The 22,145-nt window shown below is 42.1% G+C and overlaps 4 protein-coding genes across 6 annotated transcripts in view; 1 reads left to right on the top strand and 3 right to left on the bottom strand.

Annotated features, from left to right (window-relative positions):
* The first annotated feature begins 682 nt into the window (after nucleotides 1–682).
* snpha (syntaphilin a) lies at nucleotides 683–6,378 on the top strand. 3 transcript variants are annotated; one of them, XM_031845653.1, is made up of 5 exons: nucleotides 684–881; nucleotides 2,652–2,762; nucleotides 2,863–2,994; nucleotides 3,229–3,378; nucleotides 3,495–6,378. In XM_031845653.1, the coding sequence occupies exons 2-5, from the start codon at nucleotides 2,713–2,715 to the stop codon at nucleotides 4,753–4,755; spliced, it is 1,593 nt and encodes a 530-aa protein (XP_031701513.1). In that variant the 5' UTR covers nucleotides 684–881; nucleotides 2,652–2,712; the 3' UTR covers nucleotides 4,756–6,378. The 3 variants fall into 3 exon arrangements, with proteins under 3 accessions (XP_031701514.1, XP_031701513.1, XP_031701512.1); XM_031845652.1 differs by having other exon boundaries at nucleotides 684–897; XM_031845654.1 differs by having other exon boundaries at nucleotides 683–2,752.
* Nucleotides 6,379–6,527: 149 nt separating this feature from the next.
* On the bottom strand, nucleotides 6,528–9,307 carry fkbp1aa (FKBP prolyl isomerase 1Aa). The gene is made up of 5 exons (XM_031845655.1): nucleotides 9,196–9,307; nucleotides 9,054–9,101; nucleotides 8,373–8,485; nucleotides 7,687–7,861; nucleotides 6,528–7,383 (listed from the first exon to the last, which is right to left on the bottom strand). The coding sequence occupies exons 1-4, from the start codon at nucleotides 9,230–9,232 to the stop codon at nucleotides 7,730–7,732; spliced, it is 330 nt and encodes a 109-aa protein (XP_031701515.1). The 5' UTR covers nucleotides 9,233–9,307; the 3' UTR covers nucleotides 6,528–7,383; nucleotides 7,687–7,729.
* A 1,205-nt stretch (nucleotides 9,308–10,512) lies between these two features.
* On the bottom strand, nucleotides 10,513–19,297 carry mfsd2al2 (major facilitator superfamily domain containing 2a-like 2). Its single transcript, XM_031845790.1, has 15 exons — nucleotides 19,268–19,297; nucleotides 17,615–17,734; nucleotides 17,408–17,532; nucleotides 17,172–17,304; nucleotides 16,435–16,513; nucleotides 15,775–15,941; nucleotides 14,688–14,778; nucleotides 13,468–13,589; nucleotides 13,204–13,287; nucleotides 12,971–13,054; nucleotides 12,754–12,866; nucleotides 12,373–12,516; nucleotides 12,114–12,290; nucleotides 10,787–10,903; nucleotides 10,513–10,546 (listed from the first exon to the last, which is right to left on the bottom strand). The coding sequence occupies exons 1-15, from the start codon at nucleotides 19,295–19,297 to the stop codon at nucleotides 10,513–10,515; spliced, it is 1,620 nt and encodes a 539-aa protein (XP_031701650.1).
* Nucleotides 19,298–19,350: 53 nt separating this feature from the next.
* The window catches only part of fam110a (family with sequence similarity 110 member A), an 8,346-nt gene continuing 5,551 nt past the window's right edge, over nucleotides 19,351–22,145 (bottom strand). Inside the window, exon 2 of the mRNA XM_031845681.1 lies at nucleotides 19,351–21,282. Coding sequence (XP_031701541.1) covers nucleotides 19,863–21,131 — 1,269 coding nt within the window. The 5' untranslated portion in view covers nucleotides 21,132–21,282 and the 3' untranslated portion in view covers nucleotides 19,351–19,862. The remainder of the gene's footprint in view (nucleotides 21,283–22,145) is intronic.

Genomic DNA, 22,145 nt, shown 5'->3' with positions numbered 1-22,145 from the left:
AATCCAGAAAACTCAGTACAGTACTTCTGTACAGCCCTGCGCTGTAGTTTTAACATCACATAAGGTGACTTAAATTATACATGGACTCAAAGGAGTTATATTTATTTATCAGCCTACAACTGGTCAGAATGTGTAAGTCATCACTTTAGTCTGTGCTCATTGTAGGCCTGACTTCACACATTTGGGGACAGTAACATACTATTGCATCACACATGACCACTAACAGACCATATGCTTAGAAGGCATAGGAATAACTACACAACTGGAATTCAGTAACTCGTTCTTGTAGTTCATTATGTAAATAGTCGAGAATTTAAACCTTTAAGTATTTTAAAATGTTTTTTTTTTGTTCTGAAATTGTAAATGTTGTGACTTATGTCATTGTGGATTGTATTAAAATAAACGCATGAATGAATGGATGTTGTTTTAATGTATTTTTCTTTAAGGAACAAAGTTCGCTTCAACTGTGGCTTGCATTAGTCCGTGAATGCTCCTCTGCACAGTCATCCATCATCTGAGGTGTGGTACGTGTACCAGTCCAGCCCTATTCTCCAGTCAGCGTTTATAAATGAATGGGCTTTCTAAATTACGATTCACCTGTCGGACAGTATATCTTCCCATCGGCCAGCACGCACTAACGTGCGGTGGAGTCGTGCCCAATGAAGCGTACGTTATCCCCCTGCTGTCACTTTAAGAAGCACCGATGCAGCAGACGCAGTCGCCTCATTTCGTCTCCGGGCTTCATGGCTGCAGGATGGACTCGCGTCAGCATCAGCAGCATCTTTTCTTCCTGTTGCCACCGGGGACTCTTCATCATCGACCATCAAGTGTGGCGGGAACCGAGGCTTCTCTGCGATGCGCAACTTCCACCTGGCGAAATGGTATTGTCTGATGAAGGTCTGTTGGAAAAAAATCAGCTGTGTCGGTGTTTTGTGCGCGTGCACAGCTATCCAGAACCTTTGAGATTCGGGGTATATACGTCCCCGTTAAATGACCGTATTCAGGACACACACAGCTGGGACTTAATGTCTGAACTGTTTCTATCAGAAGCTGCGTTTTCTTTTATGGAAAGTACCTGCTGGGTTGTTCGATGTCCTGTTTAGAGACTCCTTTGTAGTCAGCTGACTTTTTCAGCTTATAATGAAAAAAAAAAAGTAATCACACCAGACCTGCCTGCTTATCTAACACTGCTTTACAGTATAGGCGACAGATGTGGGGAGGAAAAAAAAATCCTGCAATTTAATGCCACAATTATTATTCAAGGACACATCCCTATTTATCCCGAAGCATTGTGGAACCATCAGCTGACTATCTCATCTCCACGTCTGAATGCTGCTTTAAGTAGTTCCATCCTGCTGCATGTGTGCTGCTCGCCTCCACATAACACCGATACTCACACTTACGTAAGATGATTGCGTATTTCTCACCAATAACGTACTGGCCACTTGTTGCGCAGACAGAAGGGAGGGAGGTGAGATGTCCTGTCTCGTCGTCCTAGAATTTAAATATAGGACAAAAATTAATAAATATGCGTGTGTTTCGTTTTGACTTTTCATCAGTATATGCTGTGTGTGCAGCCACTATAGAGATTTATCCATAAGCAGGTTATTTCAGGCCTAAAGATCAGCAGGTTGAAGTCAGGCACTTTTCAAGAAGGAAGAGAATATGTTGTCCTCATCTTTCATTTTTTCTTTTCGATAGAAATGTACTTTTCCACAATTGGGGTGGTGAGCTACCACCCAAAGCTATCTGATTATTTTTACTTTTATATATAAACAGGGGGCGGAGCTACCAATGAGGTCATGTCCTCTGTGTCAATCTACAGCTACAGTTTTTACAGCACCAAATCTAAACAAATAGGACTAGGTTTGTTTATAGATATTAGTGCCGGGATACCAAACTTTGGAAATATATAAAGCTGTTTTGACCCTTTTATTCATTTAACAATAAATGTCAAACTGCTAATTGCAGCAGAGTTTAACAGAATAAGATTCACCAAAATCAAACGGTCTAAAGATAGATAAAATTGGAATAGGAAAAATCTGATCAAATAACAAGTAAATAAGTCTAAAACTCCAGCCAGCGCATTCAATACTTAAGTCTTTCGATACCCAGCTGTACAAGACAGATACCTTCACGTATCAGGGAATAAATTACAGATAATATAATTAAACAGTTTACAGAATACATTTAACATGAAAGATCCAAGTAAGTAAATCTAAATATTTTAGATTTTCTGAAATGCTTGCTACGGCACTGCTTTTATGTGATAGGGTGATTTTTTTTTTATGTAGGGACCCTTTAAACTCCTGTAGTGTTGTCACCAAATGTCAGATGTACTTTGTTGCCCTTTGACATCAGTTAATGTGACGGTTCATCACGTTTATGTGCAGCTCTGCAGGACACAGCTCGGAGAGAGGCAGCTGACAGTGAACTCACTGTTCCCCTTTGTGTCAGCACAGAAAGGAGGCTTTATTTGCTGCTGGCGTACACTATTTTAATTAGGGTTAGGGTTACATTATTGTCATTGACTTGCAGTGAAGAAGCACATAATGGCCACAACACAGTATGCTACAAGGAATATTTGTGATTTAGATTACTGTTAGCTGATTTGCAGGTTTTGCCTCTGATGTGTTTTTGTTACGGTCCAGCTGTGAGGGCTCCTAGCATCCCTCTCTAGAGGCAGCAGTGGAGCGGTTGGAGGTCCCTCGCATGTCAATGTCGCTCACTCCGAGTCGAAAGCCCTCCTCAGGTCAGCGCAGGTACTGTTTGCACCTTCGGTTTCAGAGTGATGCTGAGTGATGTTGTTTTTTTACTTCCCACTGTATTGTAAAAGAATATCATGTGGTCTCTCCCTCCAAGGCGCTCCGTTGGCACTGGTGGCGGCTGCGGGCGATATTCCCACACTGATACATCCAGTATTCACACCTACCCCGGTCGGGTTAGGGCAGCAGAGGGCAGCCCCATGGCTCGGACATATCCCAGCACACCCAGGTATGTTATCAATCTTACAATTCTCCTTGTACTATGTCTTGATATGATAATATGCCTCTAGGGTCATATTCAACAGCAGTTTGATTTGCACGAGGGTGAATATGTTCCTAGCTTTTCATAATTCGCTACCACTTGTTTGTTGTCAACCGGACTCACAATTTACTGTTCTCACACTTGATTAGGCAAAGAATTTTACGTTTATTTCCTCTTTTTTTTTATGCTGTGTTGATTCAGGCGACATGCAAAGCACACAGCTTGCAATGACAACCATGGGATCAGGCCCCCGACCCCGGAGCAGTACCTTACCCCTCTGCAGCAGAAGGAGGTGTGTATACGACATCTGCGAGCCAGGCTGAGGGACAATGTGGAAAGACTACAACACAGGTCAGTTCTTTTTCTCCTTCAAAAACCTTTTAGGGTTCCTGTTCGCTAACCACCTTGGTTTGTTTCTTTAAAAGAGAAATAACTCTGCTGTTCACTTGTCCCTTATTCTTTATCAGAGACTGTGAAATAGATGGGTTGAGGTCCCAACTGTACAGGATGCAGGAGGACTGGATAGAGGAGGAATGCCACCGCGTGGAGGCCCAGTTGGTGCTGAAAGAGGCCCGCAAGGAGATCCAACACCTTCAGGAGGTGGTGGATACAGTGAAGTCCAACCTGAGCGTCCGCGAACAAAACCCCCATGACTACAAGCCTTACTCGGGGCTGCAGGCAGCTCGGCAAGGGGGCAAGTCTCGCTCCTGTGGCTGTTCCCCAGCAAGCACTTTAAGTCGCAGCGCCACCCGCACCCGACTGAGCAGCGAGGCCCTGCATCTGGAGCACAGCCCGAACGCTCCCGAGTCAAGCAGAGCATCTCGCCCAGCAGGACAAACCCACCTGCTCCTGGAGGCGGCCCTCCTGTCGGAGCAGCTGCCTCCGCAGGGCCACATGCGAGGCCCCCCGGCTGTGCCACGCGCTTCCACCTACGAAAGGCTGTGCAGCGGGGGGGCGGTGTTGCCAATGTCACACTCCTGCCACGCCCTCAGTGGCAGCAGCAGCTGCAAGTGCAGTGGCCACACCTACCTCCCTCATCACCACTTGTTCCTGCATTTACCTCAGGAGGAGGCCCCGGTTGCAGCGGAAACTGCTGCTGCCCGTGCCAGTGATCCTATCCCTACTCCCTCTCCTGCAGTGGAGAAGAAACCAGAGGTGCGCTCCCAGGCCTGCAGCCCAACCATGACCTGGCTGTGTGAGGAAAGCGGCGTCGAAGAGCTGAGTATCATTTCTTTAGCCACAGCAGACGTCACCCCCTCAGAACCACATCTGTTTCCATCGTCTTTACCTGCCGGGCTCCCTCCTGAGCATTCATACAGCGTAGAGCCGCTACCAGCCGACAAACCAGAGCAGGTAACAAAGATGCCAGTAGAGCCCCACACCTGCCAGCCCCCCCCTTCAGCTCCTCTCCCAGAGAGGCGGGACGCTACAGTGGTGGAGATAGAGGAGGACGATGGGGACGGAACCGAAGGTGCGAATGAAGACGGGTATTCCCCTCAGCTGTGCCACTGGAGCCCCTACTTCCTCGTGGATCTGTTGGCTTTGGCGATGCCAGTGGTCCCGACCATGGCGTGGCTGTGTCGAGGGGCGTCGCGGGAAGTCCTGCCGGTGTATCATATTGGCTCCCTGCTGAGAGGTTGCTGTGCTGTGGCCCTCCACTCACTTCGCCGCAGGGGTGCAGGCAGGGGACGCAGGCCGACCAGCATGAATGGGACAACAGCAATCTGAGACATTAGGAAGACAACTCCCAACCTCTGCAATGCTGATTTCATTACGATTTGCTCATTGCCGTTTGTTGGATATCTCCTCTTATAAGATTTCTAGGTTTTACATACCGTCCTCGTGATTTCGTGGTCATGCCTTGCCTTAGAGAACAAATGATTAGTCGTACATTATTTCATTACTCAAATATACTTACTGCTACTGCCTGAGGTTTAAGTGGTGTTCTCTTTATTGGAATCTGCATGTAACCCAGTTTGGTTGGGTTCCCTTGCTTGAATTAAAAAGCCTGTATCTGGATTTAGATGATACCTTCTGGGCAAAGATATGCACTTTATCTTATGAAAATGAGCAGAAGAAAAATAGTCTGTTGAATGCTCCTCTATTTTCATCATCACATTTTTAAACATTGTTAAATGGGAGAGTCGCAGTCATGAAATACATGACAGTCAGTGTTTACCTGACAGGAGCAGTTAATAGATTTACAGAGCACAGTGAGTGAAGGCAGCAAAGTCATTTCCACCCACGAAAATATTGAATGTGGTTGAAAGCTGCCGGGACGTTTCCCTTTTGGAAAGCGTGTGCATCTAATCTGGTTCCGAGGTGCAGAACAGACAAATCACTGATATGTTTGCCAATAAACAACACAAGGGAGTTTAAAACTATTTATTTGATCCTGATGGGACGTTCATCCTCAACATTAACTAATTAATATTTTTTCTTTGCTAAAATAGTGAACCTGAAATTAAAAATAACAAAAATCTGCAGTTTACAAACTAAATATACAAAGTAGGAGAAAACAGCAAACAAAGCACTGTGTTCATAGCTTTTCAGCAGGACGGACTTTAATCTGGTTGTGTATCTACAATCACATATTTCTATAAAAGCTTTAGGGAATAGGCAGCACATACAGTAGATCGTGATCCACACAGCTAAATGAATGAAGGACTTGGATGAGCATTTTTGTTTACTGACTTTGAGAAGAGAGAACTGTTTTTGATACAGTGATATATTTTCTAATTTTACATGATCTTTGCACAGCTGCAAGCAAAGATTAACACTTTGCGTCGGTGTAGGTTGCTCCCACAGCACTGTTTAGCAGTTTATAATAATGATGTACTGTGTGTATCATTGTATACTCATCTTACAAGTGGCCCTTTTGTGTGTCGACTGAAATGGCTCAATTGTAACTATAAACTACGATGTGCAGTGTGTATGGTTACTGATTTCAGCCTTATTCTGCAGAAAGAGCGATGTTTTAGCTTTCAGGGATCTGTCCAATAAGGTTTTGTTGATTGTTCAATCAATAATTCAGCTTTAAGACGGAGGAATAGCTACAAATTTAAACTTCAATGGAAAATAAAGTGTAATATATCTGTTTGGAGGGACGCAGATTGCAATGTTTGAACTTTTTACTTATTTTCAATTTGTTTGACTTCGGCTCCAGAGGAACTACATTTCCTTCATATTAAAACTTGCTCGATATTTCACTTATCCTTCTCCATGTGAAACTAGACCTCCCATCAGCTTGTAATGTACATGCAAATTAAATAGTGAATTGTACTATTGCACAGAATATTGCAAAATACCCTGGGTATTTCCTCTTCTTGGAAAATAAAATATGCTTCTCTCGGTTTTCTTTCATTATAGCGTGTAGTGTTTTGCAATACCATTAAATATGAATTCATAAATGATATAACCCATTTTAAAAAGGTAATACTATGATGAGTAGATCTTAACAGTGAGATACAATCATCCAAAAGGGAAGGAAAATAGCAGCGTTTGTTAAAATTACTCTTTTAATGTTTTTAGAGTACGGAACAGATCTTTTACAACATCCACAGCTTACACAACTCCTTCAAACAAAGAATCACAAACCCCAAGATGTACAACTGTGGAACTTACCATGCAAGTTTAGAAACCTTTTACCAAAGATTGTTTTGGCAAAATAAAATGTTTCCCCAGATGTTTTGCAGTCCACAAGCCCAAAGACGTCCAGTTGAGTGTTTCAGCAATAGTCATTTCACTCTTATAAATTAAGAATTGATGCTGCAGACAAAGACGCTCCTCCCTCTGCAGAGACCTGTAGGCTGCTCATGGCTGTAATGTGCTTGATTCATGAATCCCTGGTTACAATGTATTCCACACTTTAAATTTAACCCAATAACAAGTATCACAAAAGGTAATTCATAGAAATAGCATTGTGTCAAACTATTTATTCTTATCCAAGACAATTAATTACCCGCAATCAATACGATTTTAGTGTAAAGGCCACAGAGCCACAGGAATGAGATTGATTCAATACTTATGACACTTATCTAAAACCTGGTCCTGATGGCAGACACAATTTGTAAAAATGTTTTAGGAGAAATAAAAAACAAAACATCACCAAAAAAAAATACATAGCAGAATATGACAAAATAAAACATGGGATGAGATGGCCTATGACTTATTACAGTACGGAACCTAAAGAATAGCACAGAGGATAAAGTTTTAAAGCAAGTGACGAAACACAAATTGTATCTAAATGAAAGGAGAGTGAACTAGTGAAGATATAGACATAGGTCCTATGCAGGGTTCAAGAGCAGGAATCATCAGTTATCATTTTTCCTCCATCTTCCCAAGATAGGAGTCGACCTGCAGTGAAACGGAAAAAAGGGGCGTTAGTGCTGTGGTCAGGGAGGAGAGGATTACAGGATATGAAGACGATGCATACTATTCAATCTGTAAACATTGATCTAACTTACAACGGCTAAATGTATAGTCAATGTACATGTGTATACAATAAATGTAAGCGTGGTGCTGAAAAAAAAAGGCATTCATCACGCACACTTGATACTTTAAAAGCTACATAATTACCCCCATCCACCCAGAATATGAACACAATCAGTGCGATTGTTCAAATGATTAAAAATAATAATAAATAAAACAGATTCTCACCCTGAAAATTTGAGTGGAATTTAACAAAGTGAGTGCACAAGTTTCAGGCTTCCAGACTGATGAGCTCCACGTCGAAGGTGAGAGTGGCGTTTGGTGGGATGATCCCTGGGTGCCCTTTGCTGCCGTAGGCAAAGTCTGGTGAGCAAATCAGCTTTGCACGCTGACCTACACTCATCTGTGGAGGAGATGGAAGAGGTACTTATTAGAGTTCAACTGCAAAAAACACAAAATCCATTCTTAAAATTGGACATCCCATGAATTGGAAATAAAAAAAAAAAACATGAGGAAAAAAGTGTAAAACAGCAATATAGTTGTTTATTGCATAGTAGGCTTTTACACAGGCCTACAGTGAATAGGCGAGTAGATAATACAAGATAAAAGCAAGTACTGCAAACAGTCAAGAAGCATAAATATAATTTAAACAATGACGATAAAAATATGAACAACAGATCCGTTTAAAAATTAAGAGCTCAACAGCTTTGTGCAAGATTGTGCAACAATATTTTCCAAGGATTGTGCAACAATATTTTCCAAGGATTGTGCATACATTCACAGTATAATGTAGAGACTTTGTGCAAGTATACTACTGCTGCCGCCATTAACTTAAGTACCACACATATGATACAGAGTATATAACGCTAAATATCCACGATTCACGTTAAGAGAGTTTAAAACAAGCTCCTCACCTGCGCTACTCCTTCTTCCCAACCACGAATAACCTCCTGGTGTCCAATCTTGAATTTGAACGGCTTCCCCCGGGACCGCGAAGAATCAAACACTTTCCCGTCTGCCAGTGTGCCTGATAAAAACCATACATATATGTATCGATGCATCAGTTGGGGTTGTTGATAAGTCTTTAGCCTCATAACAGTTACAGAGCTATGAGCTACCGTTAGCCGACTAGCATCATGGGGCCGGCCGGCCGGCGGTTAGCTTACGTTAAGTGGGCTGACAGCAGCTACGGTACCGTTAGCTCGACAAGAGCTCCGTCCTTCTTAATGCCACTGATACCAACAGTCCAAACGTTTGAATTGTTCAATAAATGACACAAGTCGGCGAGCAAATGTCCGGCTGTGGCACCACCTTAGCTAGCGTTAACCGAACAGACACAACAAGCAATTTGTTACGCTAAACATGGCATTGAACGTTAGCTGCGATGCTAGCCAGCACAAGCAGCAATATGCAACCAGTTAGCTAGCGTTAACTGAAACAAATCACGCAAACAACAGGCTTTCACACCGCTTAAAGCTCGCATTTGCGGGCTGCATGTAGCTGCACGTTAGCTTAAAAAAAACACCCAAAAAACATTAATGTAAGCGTCCAGATTGTTAAGCTCCATTCAGTAGTAGTCCAGCCTCCATACTCACCGACATAGTGCACCACGACACGCTGCCCCTTCTTCGGAAATGTCCGTCCTGAAAATATGGGAAAATAAAAGAGAGTTTTTAACAATGGACCGTACACACCGTGACCGTATTTAAGTCGTTAAATGAGGCACATTATCCCCACCATCGCCCGGAGTTATGGTCTCAATGTCTACTCCCATCTTGGCTCTTCGGGTATCCTTCCTCTTGACCACCCTACAGTACGAGCGGAAGCAGGAGACAGGGGGCGTCCTGTTGACGTGCGGGTGGGCAACAATTCATCAAGGAGGCATTCTTTTTATAATGAAATATATCGTAATTGGCAACTAAACCCTAACGGGCAACGGGTACGGCAATAAAAGCATAAACTCACCAGCAACAATCCCTGTCCACCCGATCGATTTACTCCCACAAAATAACTTTTTATTGTATTATAATATGTGTTATGCTAGTGTCTATGTGACATATACATCTCAGAATAGACAGACAGGGCCACACCAACCTTCCCCTCCATTGTATACATGTCACCAGAAGTTCAGAGATTTGAATAACTGACAACTGTGTGAATGATTTCCAAGCATAGTGTTAACAAATATTTATAACAAGCATGTGTTGCAAACATTGACAACAAGAGTAGTTTACTTACAATTTATAAGCTACTATAATTTCCAAAAAAGTCAATTTTAATCTTAAGGACAGCAAATGCCTCCTTTTCAAAAATAAAAAACTTTTTAGACAGCACTGTAGAAACAAACAATAAAATGAAATTAAGCAGAACAATTGATAGAGGAACGCTGTCAAGACATAATATTCAAGGAAATTATTTACGGGACTTTTGATGACAGCAAGAACACAATAACAATTTTAATTTAAAAGCCCAATCAGTATTTTTTTCACCACATTCACTTGAGTGTTTCTTTACAAATCAGTATTAAAAATGCAGCCCTCCATACAATCCAGGACAAGTTGTTATGATACTATTACGGAGCTGTTCATTTTCAGATTGCGTGATCCAGAAAAAGCAAATGTCCATTCAGATGAGGTTAATATGAACCTCACACTACATGCACCTAGAATTATGGATTGGTAAAACATGTTGCGATTTCTGGCATAAAGAAATATTCCTTTCAATCCAGCAGATTTCACAAAATATATGGGAATAAAAGGAGAGTCGTGCTGCCATAAATGCCACCTTTATAAAACCTTTGCACCTCTCTTACACAGTGCCAAATACATAACACAAAACTATAAATAATAAAGTAGTATTACAGGATTGGTGTATTTGATTGTGTTGCAATGTGTGTATAGGTTTATATTTTTCTGGTAACACATTATGGGAAAGTGACAACTTAAAGGAATAGTTTGATATTTTGGGAAACTATTTGCTTTCTTGGCGAGCATTGAGGAGAAGATTGATACCACTGTCATGTTTGTACGCTGAATATGAAGCTATGGTGTCTGACTATACCCATGTCTTTTTGGATCTCACATTTGACCTGCAAGAGGAAGGCACAGGATCACTCTCAGGAACATTTCTCCCCAATTTATCTTCTCCTGAGTGCTGGAGTGAGTTGAGTCTCTGCTTATGACACTGAGGATTTACATTTGGCTGGACAACCGATTTAGGCCTTCTGTATTCTCTAGAGGGGCTCTTTGATACATCTGAATGGACGCACGGCTTAACTGAGCATATTCTATCCCGATTGTAACAACCGGGTGAGGAATTTGACTTGTACAACATGTTGGTCTTTATGTTATCATGTGAAGTTGATGTCGCACTAGCATGGGGATGCAGAATTGACGGCTGCTCTGCGTTTTCTCTCGGGTCCGATGACGGTGACGTAACTTCTGGGCTAGATGAAGAATAAAAAGAAAATAAATAATGACGATAACAACCATAGAATCAAAACATGTATGTATGTATATTACTATAAATTGGTATTAGCTTTTTTTCAGAAGTTTTTCAGAGAAATGTGAATTTCAATGAGATCTATACTATTAATCAGGAAAGAGTGATAACAGTCTTTGCATATACTACCAAATCACAAAAGACCCAACAGTTAATAAGTATAGTTGATAACTAACTTATTCTGTAGCTATTTAATAAAAACACATTTAACCGCTTTGAGTTGCTGAAGACATATTTTTGCAATAGCTGTTTCAACCTGTTTCCGGTCTTTATGCTAAGCTAAGCTAACAGGCCCCTGACTGAACATTCAGTTAGCGCCAGTTAGCATCAATCTTCTCATCTAACTCTCGGCTAGAAAATGAACAAGCATATCCCCCAAAATTACTTTTTAATCTATATTGACTTAAAATGCAGTAGCAATGCTAACATATGCAAACAAACCAAAGATTCCAATCTCTGGAAAGTAACTTCCCAGCTTGATATAACAGGCCGGCTATTTGAAAGCCAGACCCCTGACTGTGAACTTAAACTAACTGCTATGAAATATTTCTTTGGCCTGTTGGGAGCAGCAAAAACAAGTTGTGAACACAGCATGACGTATCATCACTTTCTACGTTGATATGGTGAAGTTATTAGCAAACAGTTGCTTATTTACACATCCAGCAATTATGGAGCAACATTATCATTCATTTAGACGTGTTTCTGTCCCCCTGATGAATGTAAGTCAGATATTTGTTTTTCTTAATCTCTGATTTGGTCTTTACAGCTGTTGCTAAATGCTCGAGGAAGTCTCTAACTGTGCCTCAAGTTTGGTTCTGAGCAGGTAGTGTGCAGTGAGTTTTCAGAGCTTTTTCAGTGAAAACAGCTGCCTGCTGCGGCTGAAAACGACGAGAGCACTGAGAGTGAACAGTGAAGCTGTGGGTGGGAAAGCTAAATAATAAGCTGAAACTCACTTTAAGCTTCATAAAGAGGGGAGCTGTAGATTCGGGTGATAATACTCTGTAGGTTCATCACTATGAGTGAGCCCTTTCTCATTGTCATTTAATACGTTGTTATTATAAAAATATCTATTATAGCCACTTTAAAGATGACATGTCAGGAGTCATTTGTGGCTTCCTCTTTTGAGAGGACAATTCACCCAAAAAGCCACTTACTGAATTGTGGTCAGTTGTTCCTGATGCTGCAAACATCGCCTCTCATTGATCGGGTAGGAGTGAAAAAAGACCATCCCTATCAGCAAAAGTGCGATGGGAACCGGTGAGAACAGCACAATCAGAGCCGTCACCACTCCGTCCCCATGTTTACAGGCACCGGCTCTGTAGCCCACAAACCTGCAGACAAGGAGAAAACCAAATGTGATGGTCCAACAGGCGTACATAACACATAAAGTGAGTGGCCGGAAGATTGACTCACTGTAATGTCATGGTTGAGATGCCAACAGACAGGCCCTCCGCCAGCTTACTGCAGAAGGCATAACAAGTGAAAAACATGGGCTCCAGGTCTTTGCAGGAGGGGTGTCTCACAGCAAAGTCGTCCACCACATCTGGGAGCATAGACCTGATACAGAACAAGCTGACAGATGTCATATCAAAACCACCATGTCAATTTTAGGGGAGGAGAACTGACCAGTCAACAAAAACTGATCATTGCTAGAATATTCATAAGCAGCCAGGGTCAGGTAGAGGCGTTGTGAATGATTCATGTGCACAACATTCAGTTTTGATACTGATTAGATCTGACAGAAAGTCTTGGAAAGGTTTTAGAACTGTGTGTCCTCGCTGGGCGCTGACTCACCAGGGTAGCAAGAACATGGTTGCCACACTGAATCCCATCAGAATGCACATAATCATGAAGACTGGCAGGTTACTGGGAACAGAGGCAACTATAATAACTGCTGGGATGAAGAGCTGAGAGAGACATGAACAGGCTTTACAGAACGGAAGAGATTGAAGGTGTGGAAAATGACTCTCATCATACAGATTATTATACAGGGATATGTGTGATTCCTTACTGATAGTCCGATGTAAAGTGTGGGCTTCTTTCCTATTCTCAGAAGAACTGTTTGCCACAGAGGAACTGCTACTGAGGCAGACGCCTGCAAAAATATTGAGACCTTTTCATTTGAAACTTAAAATGACTCTCGTCTTGTAAATCGTCAGGCTTTTGAAATAGTTCAGTTAGTGCTTATATATAAACATCTTGGTGAGCAGAGTGTGTGATTCCAGTTAGTTATTATTATTTTACCAGCAGAACCAGCAGGAGGTGCTGGAACTGGGCTCCCTGCCCAGCTGCATGGCTGCAGAAAAGTGCAAAATTACCCAGGGACATCTGAGATAAAAGAGATAAGGGACATGAAATACAAAAAAAAAAAGATAATTATGGTTTAACCATTCCTCTTCTTCAAACCATTAAATACATGCATGCCTTTTAAAAATACATCTCATCTTATTAGCTTATTTTCATCAGAGCCGAGGTATGCAACACAGCCACCATGAGCTCAAACTGCACCTGAAAAGCAAGTGTAATGAACACAAAGCCAAGCACCAGTCGTTGGTAAGGAATGTGACATATCAGCATCTTCAGCGAGGTCAAATAGGATGGTCGTACTTTGTCATCACAGCAGAGAGGGGCTGCAAAAAAAACCCACGATATGTCAAGGAAAGGCGAGTATAGGGGATACAATGTTCATTTGCTTTGTATTGTAATGTGTATGTGGGTCATTCTACAGAAAGGGTGGAATAGTACAGATCTGCTGAAATGTATTCCTCCTCGCAAACCAAAAACGTATTAACTAACTTCTAAACTTAATGAATCCACAAAACGTTGAGCTTAATGTATTTTTTATATATATTTCATTCGAAAATTCATGTATGGTTTCTTTGTCATTGGTGTTACCTAGAATGTAAACAACATTAAAAATCGTTTTTTTCATAACAACCTGAACATTTAGCAGAGTAATGGAATGATAAAAAAAACCCCCCCCCCCCCCCCCAACGTATCATTGCATCACCAATCAACACACAAAAGATTGCTAGAAATGAAATACATCTATAATATCACATCACTGAAAACACATGTACCAGTGATGCAATATAACAACAATGACATTCTTGACATAAGACAGTATTTTTCATCTAATTTCAATTCATGTTTCAAAAAATTTATATTAAAAATTCTATGTAACTTGTTTTGAAGTTGCAAACAGTGTTGTCGGCCATGTTGTCCACACTGTTTTTGAATCTGCGAGACCATGTTTGTACAGTGTGTCAGATTTTCACGAGTCCTACACTGGCATGCCTCTCTGTCCTGCTCATTTGGTCTGTGTCTGCATAAGAAACAACCCTATGCTCAGCTACAAACTTCACATGAAGGTTGTGCAATAAGTCACAAAGTAACCCTTCTCCGCTTCTTGGCCTTCTGTGCGGTGATTGCTTTCCACTCTTGTGGCTTGACTCCCAGGACTCTCAGAATTTTGAGAATTTGCTGATTGCTGTTGTTTTGTGAAACAGAATTATCTCCTCTTGTATTTGTTACATCGTTTTATGACCAGTCTTAGTTTCTCCTCCAGTTCCTGGATTTGTCTTCGTCTCCTTTAGCCATTGCTTCTATGGACATTTCTTCCTTGTTCCTATGTATCTATATATCTAAATTGATCAATTACTATCTATATATAAATATATATAAATGTATATATTCAGTATTTGAGCATTAAACATTGAATGACTCACCCCGCTGCTCCGTCACCCCCAGGAAGAGAACCAGGCTGCTGAGGAAAAACAAGCCACCGATGATCAGAGCTGAGGTCAGGAAAGTCTTTTGCTGGGGAGAAAAATGCACAAATGAAACAATTAAATATAAATAAAGCACAATATTATGCTGCAAATAAACAACCCCCCTTGAGGCATACAAACACACATAAACTTACTGCTTAAAATGTGTGTTATTCCGTTATTACTTTGCCTTAGGATCATGACAAGGACCAGTTATTCCACTTTTAAGAATTGTTTTATCGCATTATTATTATTATCAGTTTAAAGATGATAAACCTTAAATATGCACAGTGTTCCCTTTTGCCGAGATTTAGCTGACCTAGATGATAAGATTCCTGCCACTCATCCGTTCATTAACGTTAAATATGAAGCACGTGCTCGAGACGGTTAGCTTATTAGCAAAGAAATGGGAAAGCAGCTAGCCTGACTCTGCTAGCCTGAATCAGCAAACTCCTTTTTGTAAAAAAAAATAAATAAGAAAAATATAATGTCTTAATTAGTGAGGTTAATATTGCTCTAATGTGGATTTTATTGCCAACAGGCATAGTCCGGCTAGCTACCTTGCTTTTATGCTAGTTCACACAAATTTTCACTGGCTCCAGCTTATTAGCATAAAAACTGGTGGAAAGTAGCTAGCCGGACTTTTTTAGGTGATAAAATCAACCTACTAGTACTTAATTATTGAGTGGTGGTTAATGGTGCAAATGGCGGATTTCTTACCAACGGGCAGAGCCAGGCGAGCTAGTTAGCGTAGTTTTATGCTAGGATACGCTAACTTAATTGTCACTGGCTCCAGCTTTATATTCAATGTACAAATACGAGAGTGTTTGTATTTTCTCATGAAACATTAACTCTAGACTTACATGAAAGAAAGGGAACACGCGCACACAGAGAATACACAACAAGGCCTATGTTGTGCTGATTACAGGGTAACAAGATACTCCTGGGACTACGAGAGTACAATGTCAATGCAATGCTGCTGGGCTGCTACAGAAATATGAGTGTTATCTCAGAGTGACCACTTTTATTTTCACATTTCATCTACCGTTTCCTGAAGTGATGCAGTTTGTGGGGAAGATGTGCTCTGGGGTATTGTTTCATGAGCCTGGCCCAGATGTTCACAGCTCTCTTGCTTTTCTTTGTTGTACACCGCTATAACTTGACCCTGCATTACAGAAGCCAACAGCCTGGCCACCATCTTCACACACATTCCTGCCAAAGAAGGTCAGAGAAGGGGACAAGAAGTGCAGTCGTGGAAGCAGTAAAATATTCAGATCCTTTACTTAAGTCAAGGTGGCTACAGGGAAAATACTCCACTACAAGTCCTGTATTCCAGACCTTACTCAAGTAAAAGCATCAGCAGAAATTACTGCTAAAGTAGAAGTACTCATTCTGCAGTAAATTATTCCTGTCACTGTTTTTTATATTATGTTTTTAGATTACTATTACTGCTGCATTGATGTGTATGTTGCATTTGACTGCTGTGGATGTGCTTTTAACTACTTTATATGCTGTTGGGTAGTTCAAGCTACAGAAATGCTTCTGAAATGTGGTGGAGTACAATCATAAAGCTGCATAAAAGGAAAATACAAGTATCTTGAATTTGTACAGTATTGTGATGAATCTGAGGTCTACAATCCTGGTCTACATGTTGTTCGACCTGGGAATAAGCATCTGAGATGATCGTGAGTATTGGTACTCTTACTGTAGGCCGTGGCAGAGTCCCTGTCTCTGTGATCTCCCCCTAGGAACATGTTGAGCGAGAGGTAGGGAACGTTGTAGCACTGTTCATGGACATCAGAAGACAACATGATACCAACTGACAGCACATGAGGCGTGTGAAACTCAGTAGCCATGGTGACACAGCTTGGAGCAAAGCGGCAACAGTGTCATGAGACTGGTAGGACATTCTGTCACCATGGTGACAGGAGGAAGATGAAGAGGGAGGAAGTTTCCCGAAGCACAAGATGGTGGATAGATGATTAAGAAATGTGTACAAGCAGCGGGGAAATAAGTGGTTCAACAGTTCTCCATGGATTTAGCGTTTTGATACTTTCATAGTATTTATATAGCACTTAGACCTAAAAAAGAAACAATATGAGAATCTCACTTTTTTACAATATAGGACTATTGAAAACCATCTGAGAAGCTAAGAGGGAAAATCATTCTTTGGTGGAACTGCTAACAACTCATCTGTAACCTGTGACAAGAGGCCCCTACTAGACATCTTTTTGTCATTTTTATTGTACGTTATAAGGCTATTATAGGTCTTTTTTTATTGTAAAATCTTCATTTGAAAAGCAACTAAAAACTGCAGCTGGAGTCAAAGGTAGAAAAATTCCCTCTGAGATTTAATGACGTATAAATATAGAATAAAATGAAAATATACAAGTGTGGTGCAAGTGTTACTGAGCGATAAGTGCCTGTAACACACTGACTTACACTCATGAGGGTCTCGAACAGGCAGACCGCTATGAGCAACCACAGCACGCTGAGACCCTGAGACATTGAACCATGTGGCACAAACCACAGCAGCAGATAGAACAGGATGCCAAACGGAGTTGAGAGGATCAGCCTGTGGGATGAACATTGTTGGCTCTGTTGAGTACAGCGCCTGCAGATGAATCGTAGCCTAATTCAATATGAAGTGTGTTAAACATGCGGCTTCGCCAACCAACCATGGTGTGAGTTTTCCGATGGGTGTCCAGTTACTGCAGCTCACCAGATATCCAACCAGAGGTTCGGTCACAGCATCCCAGGCCCGACTCACGAATTGAATCATGGAGACATAAGAAGCCTCCATCTGTAGAAATACTGAGGTATTTTATTTTGAAATTAAGATAAGCACATATATCGTAAGGAATACAGATAATTTTAACTCGTACCTGCACAACATCCAGGAGAAAAATCTGCAGGGAAATATCTAAAGCAGCTGTAGTAATCTGATTAGGGACCTCACCCACAGCATAACACACCTTCCTGGCCAGAGGAATCCCCCCCGACCCCTGTGAAGACCAGAGTGAAGAACAGACAGGAAGGTGGAGGGAAATGTTTCTGTTGTCTATTTAAAAAGAATAAAAAATCAGTTCAAACATTTAGCCGTTTTGTGAATACACAGTTCTGTTCACACTCTTGTCACACAACGAGAGCGTGGGTTGCAAAACGTTTAAAATTCAGATTTGAACTGAGATTTCTTCTGCTCACAATAGTCTCAATCTTTTTCCCTCTGAAGAGAAATCTGTTTATTCTCTTGTGTCGGTTCAGTTACACTGCGAAAAGCTGCAGACATACAAAACGTTTGCCTCTATAATCAGCATGAAGTTACGTGAAAAGAGACAACACACCAGGTTGGTTCGCAGTGTTTCAAACCAAACAAGAATATTCTGTAGTATGAAGTATGGAATACGGAAGAATATCACAATAGGGGATGTGGATTTAAGTCTATATGACCCCATGTAAATAATGTCAATGGTTTTCAACTTTTATTGTCTGAAGAGTTTTGAGAGGAGAAATCCTCCTGGAGCAGGCCTTTTGTTTTTCAAATAGCATCAATGGAAACATTTAGCTTTTTGTTTGGTTTAATCTCCAATCAGGCTTTTGCTTCTAACAATGCATCAATCCAGAAAACATATTGCTGAGATGGTTGAATTTAAAAACACCATCATCTGTAGGTCACATCCGAGAGAGCAATACATGAAATAATAATGTTAGCTGAAGTGTTACAAAAGACACCTACAAAGTCTATTTGCCTATTTTGAATATGAATGCAAAAGTAGGGAAAAAACGAGAGGATACTTGGTAAGATATTTAAAGATATTTAATTTGGGAAACTTACCCTCTGCTGACCTTCGCTGCATGAGTTTCTATCTGTGGTCCGTTTTAATAACCGACTCTTTAAGGCCTGTACTTTATTCGCAAAAGTATCAAGACAACTCATCCTTTGAAGTGAATACGAATAATTCCACATGCAGACCGACAGTTACAGTAGCTCTCTCCTCCCACACACATCTGTATTCAAGTCCCACTTGTTTCACACTGAAATCTGGTTGAGCAACTCCTTCGTCTTTGAAAGTGTGGCGCTGTCATCCAGCCCACCTGCTCGTATCGGACAATAAGAATGAATGAACTGGCTCAACAACAAAGATTATTATGCGTCTGTTCCTTGACAAAACATGATTTATTAGTGAGGAATAATGATCATAATTTTACCTATTTGTTAGACTTTTTTAATGGAGTTTGGCTGCAGGTTTTAAATGCCATGTATGTATATCCTTTAAAGATAAAATCAAAATACCTCCTACTGGTTCTACAGGTAAGATGCAGCAAACTGGAATCAGACAAACTCTGCTCTCCTTGATGTTCCTGAAGGCAACATTTGGATCTCTTTCTAAGAATTTGACAAGGGGCAAAATTGAACAAAACTCATTTTAAAAATTGAAGTTTTACTATTTTCTAAGTAGCAGTTCCTACTTCTGAGATTGAGGCATAAAGGCCACGGTTTTAATTGGACTATCACTCTCAGTAAGGACTGCTCTGACCTCTTGTGGAACAGCAGTGAAACTCTCCATGAAGCCTGTTGATCCTGTTCTCCTCTCCCTGAAAATTTCATGATTAACAAAAGAGAAAGCAAAAGCAATTTCACACATCCCATACGTTTATACTGACTTGTAATATGGACCTAGACTCTTTGTTTTTATGGAGTTATAAGAGAGTTTGTGCTCTGATCCCTCTCAGGAGAAATGTGTCACTGTTGGGTTAAAACTCTGTGGTTCTCTGAAAGTAAGTCACAGAGCACCAAAGAAGATGCTTCCATCATTTAGTGTTTAAATGCTGTTCATTTACCTGATCGTGACCAGAGATGACACTCTGACTTCCCCATTATATGAGACCCACAAAAAAAAAAAAAACTGTTTTTCAATTTCTCTTCTGTTTTTCAATAACAGAAATGTCATAACATTTCTAATTTTGTAAAATAGAAAACAAAAACATGGGAATAAAAGGGAAATGAATTGATTGGCAGACAAATTGTTTCCATCACATCAGTTTAATCATGACATCTCATCACTCCTTGTGTTATGCAATTTTGACATTTTTTTTTTTCCTTCTTTTAAATCTTAGACATTTTCCACCATCTTATAAATTTGTGCTCTTACTTGCATTGTCTTTGACCTGACGGATTCCATACAGCCATTTGATTACTCTTGCATTGCGCTCAATGACAGAAACACCGTAGGGAACACGCTCTGCAGCGTTGCAAGCATCCTCATCCTCCTCCTCCTCCTCCTCCTCTTCCTCACCAGAGCCCGCACATTCGGACCCTGGAGCGCTCACGCTGCGGAAGCGGGCCATGGAGACGATGTCAGAGCTAGATCCAGTCAACTGGAGGTCTGCAGGGTCCAACCCACACAGGTTGAAGAAGCGCTCCAGGTCTGTCCCGGCTCGGGAGCACCGGTCACTCATGTCCGACTTAGACCGGATCAGAGAGGGACGCTTCCTGGAGCTGGAGGAGGACAAACGGGTAATCGCTGGGGAGGGAGGAGGGAAAACAGGGAGGCTAGGGGTAGGTGGAGCAGGGACGAGGGTTCCAGCTGGAGAGGAGGGAGGAAGGTCAGGTTTAGACTGAGCAACAACAGGTTTCAGAGGGGAAGGATGTAGTATTGTCCGGGTGTGGAAGAGACGCAGGTGTGAAGTAGCCGGGCGGAGCGGAAACTTTGAGGGTAAAGGTATGAGCTGAAGGGGCTGCCGGATGAACTGAGGTGGTCTGCGGGGCGTCCTCACGGGGCTGGCCTGAGGCATGACGTCCACTCTTCGTACGGTCCTGGCAGCTGGAAACCCAGAAGAGCCGGGACTCTCCTCCTTGGGAGGTCCAGAGGCTTTTAATCTCACCTTAGCTGGACTGGACCAGTCCGGACGAGGGGGTGGACACGGCCTTTCCTTTTTCCGTTGTGCCCCTGCAGGTGCGGGGCAAGGGGAGCTGTGCGACATGTCAGCACCGTCCAGAGCTTTACTGTCCTCTGAGTTAGCGGTGGCACCATCATTTACACCATTGATCAGGTTACTCAGATGCTCCAAGTCGAGCTGGACTTCTTCCTGCTTTTTTTTCGTCTGGGTGGGGGTCTTCCTGGTGGGCCGCAGAGCGGTGCCGGGGTTCAGCAGAGGCGTACGCACCTCAGGAGGCCTGACCGGCTGCTGTTTAGAAAGAGCCACCTGACTCTTGACATATTTAGCCTTGTCTGCTTCCAGCCTCTCCACCGCACTCTGCTTTGGTCCGCCTGCCACCGTCTTGAACTGCCGGTAGAAGTCCGGCCCCACTGGCCCCTTCAGCCGCAAGCGTGGGGGTGTAGCAGCTTCAGCGGTCCTTGCCGGTTGTCTCACTGGGTGTTGGAGAGTCTCCAAAGGCATTTTGTAAAACCAGTAGTCGTACCTGTCCTTGTGCGCTCTCTGTTCACAGCTTTTTCTTTGGCCACCCTGAAATAAATCTCCCGGTTGTGCAGAAATTGAGATGTAACCTAAGCATCTCAGAGGAGCTCTACTTCCCTGACATTTGGACTTCCTGTGGAAAAGAGAGACACATCAGTCAGGACAGATCAATAAGGAACTCAAATGAACAGTCAATAAAACATTTACCTTAAAACACAAGCAAGTGTCTTCTTCAGACACTTTTAGTACTGTAACACAGCCAAACGGCACAAAGACACGTCCACCCATGAACCCTCCCCTTTCTTAAAGACTGCAGCCAATCACCCGCTAAAAGCCTTCTCCATCTCACAAGTTTATTGGCTGCCGGCACAGACGGATCTGAACAATCACCCTCAGTCACCCATCTCCCCGCAGACAAACACACAATAAAACTGACACTTCATATTCAGTCAGTAGAAGGCCCGTGAAAAGAGTGGCAGAAGTGTGTGTGTGACGGGGAGGTGCATCAGGACAGCTGTCAACAAGCCATTGTCTGGAGGCAATACAGAGCCGATCACACACACACCAACAGCTGCTATGGGAACAATGGCTCCCCATCTTTAAATGAAGCAGCCAGTTGCCAGGGTTTGAAGCGGGCTTCTTTCTGAACTACAAGCCTCTGTGAGTTAAGTAAAGTCAGAACAACGGGGCTCAACTTAGCGTCCCTCTTCTGGTTCAGTGATAAGCCTCGAACTTTGGTGAAGGTCACAATAATGAACTTGGTAAGGCGGCTTTTTTTCGCACTTCTGTATATACTTAAGATACTGTGAGCATTTGAATTAGTTTGCAACAGCCAGTCACATTCTCTACATATTTGCCATGCCAGTCTGAGCCAGGCCGAACTCCTGTGGACAGAGCCGGGAACCTTTTCTGAACCTCCACTCTTCACCTGAAGTCTACAGATGAACACAATAAAAACAAGGTTTGAAGTAAAGACCACCAGCACCATGAAACATA

Source organism: Anarrhichthys ocellatus, unplaced genomic scaffold (genome assembly GCF_004355925.1).
Source record: "Anarrhichthys ocellatus isolate YVR2014 unplaced genomic scaffold, GSC_Weel_1.0 scaffold5, whole genome shotgun sequence".
In the NCBI taxonomy this organism is placed as follows: Eukaryota; Metazoa; Chordata; class Actinopteri; order Perciformes; family Anarhichadidae; genus Anarrhichthys; species Anarrhichthys ocellatus.
Note: the sequence above shows the minus strand (reverse complement) of the source record. Positions and strands in the feature narration are given on the sequence as shown.